General features: G+C 51.7%; 1 protein-coding gene across 1 annotated transcript; it reads right to left on the reverse strand.

The window, feature by feature from the left end:
* Positions 1-745: 745 nt before the first annotated feature.
* Positions 746-4,326, reverse strand: IER5L (immediate early response 5 like). The gene has a single exon (XM_077922116.1). It carries the CDS (start codon positions 3,763-3,765, stop codon positions 2,443-2,445), a length of 1,323 nt encoding a protein of 440 aa, XP_077778242.1. The 5' UTR covers positions 3,766-4,326; the 3' UTR covers positions 746-2,442.
* Positions 4,327-5,076: the final 750 nt, after the last annotated feature.

Consider the following 5,076-nt stretch of genomic DNA (forward strand, 5'->3'; position numbering starts at 1 on the left):
CAGATGCTTCAGGAATAAATCTTCACAAATCAGTTATTGGATTTAGAAGTCTCAAAGAATACTCTCCTAACATCCTGACCCAATGCTTATTTAACTCAGATCAAGGGAGAAGACACTCCAAAAATGTGTATACAGTGGTACCTCAGGTTACATATGCTTCAGGTTACAGAACTTTGCTTCAGGATGAGAACAGAAATCGTGCTCTGGCTGTGCGATGGCAGCAGGAGGCCCCATTAGCTAAAGTGGTGCTTCAGGCTAAGAACAGTTTCAGGTTAAGTACAGACCTCCGGAACGAATAAAGTACTTAACCCGAGGTACCACTGTAATAAGAAACTTTACTTGAGAGTAGCCACTTTTGTAATTAGTGGGTTGGATTCAGTGCTGGCTCTGCTTAGAGTAGCCCCACTGAAATCAATGAACATGAATACCCTTGGTCCATTAATTTCAGTGGGTCTTCCCACAGTTAAAACTCTGATCTCATTGAGGTTATATCCAGTTTTGAATCTGGCTGCGAACTCTGCTGGATACCAAGTCTTTAAAAATTGTCATCTATAGCCAGTCTTTTTCAGGGTTGAGTTGTGAAGGTACACACACTTCAACATTTTTTATAATTGGACTTTTTATTAAGATTATAAATTTAAACAAATCTGAACAGTTTTACCCGGTGATATACAATTCAGTATGCACACACACAAAAATATACAGAGATACAAAGAGGGGGAAAATAATGCTTAGGGACGCGTCCTTTAATACACACAGTGCTTTAATGTGAAAGCTGGATGGCAAAAGCAGAAAAATCCACCTTTTTACAACAAAAGGTTCTTTATTTTCTCCCTTTAATAAAAAGAACACAAAGTTTATTTGAAAGAAAAAAAGAATAGGGTTACAGAAACACAGACCTTGTTTTGCACATAGGACCAAACAATTGCTGGTTGCATCAGGAGAGTTCAAAATATTTTGAGAAGGGGGAAAAACAAACCACCCACCACATTTAAAGACATGAAAATAGTGTTAACACATTTACTTGTGGCATTCACACACACACATTTGGGGGGAAGGGAGGGAGGCAGGACCTGTGAGAGCGCTATGCATGATGGGTAAAGTAGTTGAGATCTCATCACTCCCCACCTTTCCTCCCCCAAACTTTTTTTTTTTAAAGAGCAGTGTTGGACAGAACTATATACTTCAAGGAATGGCAAATAATACAAAAGGGGAAAGAGACCCTCACATGAAATTAGGCTACATATACCTAATCACATCATCCAGATTTCAACTAGGAAAAGTTGTACATTCTGTTGATGTTTTCAACTATGTTTTTTTTATGTTAGCAAGTTTTTATTATTAATTAGGGGGGGTTTCATAGAACTGTAAAGTTGGGAGGGACCCCAAGGGTCATCTATTCCAACCTCCTGCAATGCAGAAATCATAGCGAAAGCATCCTTGACAGATGGTCAAGGAAGGAGAGTCCACCCCCCACCCCCACCCCCGTCTGTTCCACTATCCCAAAACTCCTATGAACCCCTAGCAGGAACTAGGAAGGACCACCCCACCTCCCCCTTATAAGAACTCAAGTGACTACATGGGGAAACAGCCCAGCCCCATACAAATGTGTCTGTTTTGGGGGACAGGAAGGGGAAGAAGAAAAGCTATAGAAACCCACCCCTTTTAAAATGCATTTTGGAAAGTTTAGATTGCTAAAGAAACACAGCCAGTTTTCTGGTTTAAATGTTTTTTAAATAATAATAATAGTAATAATAATATAATAATAATGCATAAAAGCCCCCCCATTCAGCCCATAGTTCTGCAGACTATTCTGGGCTCAACTGAAAAAGGCAACGTGTCAAGTTCTACAACACTTCTTGTGGGAGGGAGATAGGAGTTGATTCAGGTATTTAAGTTCTCCCCTAATTTTGGAGAGTTACAATTCAATGGCCAGAACTACCTTTTCCCTAGAGCACTTTAACCTCGGGTGTAAACTCTTTTCTCTCTCACACAGCTTATTCTCCTTATCCATCTCTTCACCTCCTGCATTCCTCCCCTCCCCACCAATGTTTTTGGGGGGCAAATAAAAATGAAATACAATAAAGCCTGGAAAGAGTTAAAGAAAAAAACGAAACAACTCAACACCATCCAGGGGGTGGGGGGGGGGGGAAGACACAAAAGAACTCTTGTTGTTGTTGTTGGGGCTTTTTGTTTAAATAGGTACTATTTCTTCATCATCTCTGGAAAAATAAAGGCGCAAGAATCTTCGAAGTAAATTCTATGGTACAATTTAGAGAAAAAAACAAACATTCGCTTGGCTTGTCAACTGCCCCAAGCCACCCCCCTCCCCACAACTTCAGTCTTTGTTTCAGGGTCTCCCCAACCTCCCCACCCCCACCAAAAGAGCCAAGCAGCAGGCATTTCTTCCTTCCCGCCCCGTCAGATCTTTCCCTGTCCCGGCTAGAAGGCCACGATTGCCCGCGTCCAAGCCCCCAAGCTGGCCAGCGCCTGCTTGCTACACAGTTGCCCGTTCAAGGGCTGCTCGGGGTCCGGCTGCGGCGTTTGCTGGGGCGTCTGCTGGTGGTGGGTTTGCTGCTGCTGGTGGGCTTGGTAGGGGTGCTGTTGCTGCTGCCGGCTTACCAGCCCGGTAAAACCGGAGCCGAAGATGGAAATCAAGTTGGAGATGTTGGACGAGTCCTGGGGAGGAGACGCCGTCGGGGGCGCCGTCAGAAGTGGTGGTGGTGGCGGCGAAGGAGCCGTCGGGGGGTGCTCCGCGCTGAAATCCTCGAAGCGGGCGCGCTTGGGGCAGGGAGCGAAGGCGGGGTGAGACGGAGGAGGGGGACCGCCACCGCCCACACCACAAATGGGGGGCGCCGTCCCCACGACGGACCCCCCTCCTCCTCGTCTCCCACCGCCTCCTGCTTCTTCTCCTTCCTCCACGGCCTCGTGACCAGGGTAGTATTTGCGCTTGTAGCCCGGGCTGGGGGGGACGCCCATCACCGCGGCGCCTGGGCTGCTGCCGCCGCCGCAAGGACAGGGCGAGCAACAGTCCTGGTGCAAGTAGCCGTTCTCCACCGTGGTCACCACGTGCGTGTCCAAGTCCAAAACAGTGGTGCGGCTGGAGCAGTGCGGAGAGGCGGAGGGGGACGGAGCCGGGACCAGCCCCGACGGCACAGCAGAGCCTGTGCTGGCGCTGTTGCTTCCGCTGGAGAAGTCGCAGCTCCCCGGCACTGCGTAAAGCAGCCCGGGCGCCGGCGGCGTGGCGGCGCGGTGGTAGAAAGCCAGAGGAGAGTCCCTGCAGAGCCCCGAGAGGGTTGCCGGGGGTTGAGCGGGCGGCATGAGCGAAGGCAGTCCGGCCAAAGGTTCCTCGTCCTGGGCGCACCCGGACATCTCCAGAGCCGACTCGCCGCCCCCTCTAGCGAAGGCGCAGCCCCGCAGCTGCCCGTGCTGGAGACCGTCGTCCGCCTCGTCGGCTGCCTCGACGGGCAAGTGGAGAGGGCTGAAATCCGCCGCGATCTCGCCCAGCGAAGCGGGCGTGCCTGCTCCTCCGACGGGCGACATGGCCAGCAGCCCGCCTTCCTGGGGGTGGTGGTAGTGGTGGCTCTGCTGGCGGCGGTAGAGCTCTGCGTAGCGCTCGCTCAGGTAGAGCTGCCGGGCGTTGCGGAGCACATAAGAGACCAGGAGGTTCTTGTGCAGTTTGATGCCGCCGCGCTGCGTCCGCGAGCTGTGGATCTTGCGCAGCGAGAGGCTGATCAGGCTCTGGGCGTCCAGGGCGCACTCCATTCCCGTCCCCGGGCCCACATCCACCCCGAGCCCGGCCTGGAGCGGGGCTCTCTCTCCGTCTTAGCAGCCCGGCGCACAGCTCACCATCCCCGGGCAGGCGCAGAGCCGCACCCCTCCTTGCGCTCTCTCTCTCTCGCGCTCGCTCGCTCTCCGCCCTCCACTGTCGGCCGTGCTTGGCGAATGCAGCGGGCAATAAGCCCTTGCTTAGCCGACCCCCGCTATTTATGCACCCTCTTCGGCACCGCCCCCCGGCCTATGGGAGCACGGTTTTCGGCTCGAGTGGCGGCCCGCGCCCGCCCCGCCGAGGACCAGCCGGCCAATGGAGGCGCGGCGGTTCCTTTGTGCTATTCAAATACCTAGCAGGCTTTTTTGGCACGGCTGGAAGGTTCTCTGGAGAGAGAGAAAAAGAGAGAGAGAGAGAGACGGGAGCGAGCAGCGGGGAAGCCGGGCCAGCGGGGAAGCCTGGGTGGGATCAGAGCCCCCGTCGGGGGTGGGTTGAAAGGGCCCGATCCACGGATAGCCCTCCACCCACCTAGAATGTGCGCGCTTCCCCAGACGCCTGGCTCCCCTTCTCAGGTGAGGCCCTCGCCATGTGGACGAAGGGCGAGGGGGAGGGGCCTCGGTAGGGGGAGTGGCCTCTGGAGCCAGCGATCCGCCTCCGTTTCTCTCTTCCCCTCCGCTTGGCAATCAGGTGCAAAAGCGTTGGCACCAGAATGGCTCAAGAAATGAAAAATTTATTCAAGGGATGAGTCCAGATCCTGGAAACAAACAAACAAACACAGGTAGAACTTTAAAAAGATTTTTTTTTATAATAAAAATGAAAGTGATTCTCTAGGGAATATCATTATCATTTACTTTGTATTGCTATTTTCTGTGCAGGTACATGGCAAACAATTTGGAGTGCGCCAATACTTTATTCTAGAGTGACTTAAGTTGCATTTTCCTTCAAATTCCATTGTATGTAACAAAGTCTGGCACTGGAAACCACAGACCATACCAAGTGCAGAAAGCTGGATTCAAGACACCCTGCAAGTAGCAGTTCATGAGGCAGGAGAGCGGGGGAATTAAAAAACAAGACTTCCAAAAGATATGGAGTGGCTTTCTGGAGTTCTTTGTTGAGGACTTTCCAAAAACTGGAGATATAGGAAGCTGCAAGCAAAGGAACTCATGGACCCAAAAAACTTAGCTGGGCATAAAAAGAGTCTTGATGGATCCTGACAAAGTTGGCCCACTTAGTCCAGCATCTTGTTCTCGCAGTGGCCAACCAAATGCCACAACAGGGAATCCACAAACAGGACCTGAGCACAAGAG

The sequence above is a fragment of the Podarcis muralis genome, chromosome Z, assembly GCF_964188315.1.
Source record: "Podarcis muralis chromosome Z, rPodMur119.hap1.1, whole genome shotgun sequence".
In the NCBI taxonomy this organism is placed as follows: Eukaryota; Metazoa; Chordata; class Lepidosauria; order Squamata; family Lacertidae; genus Podarcis; species Podarcis muralis.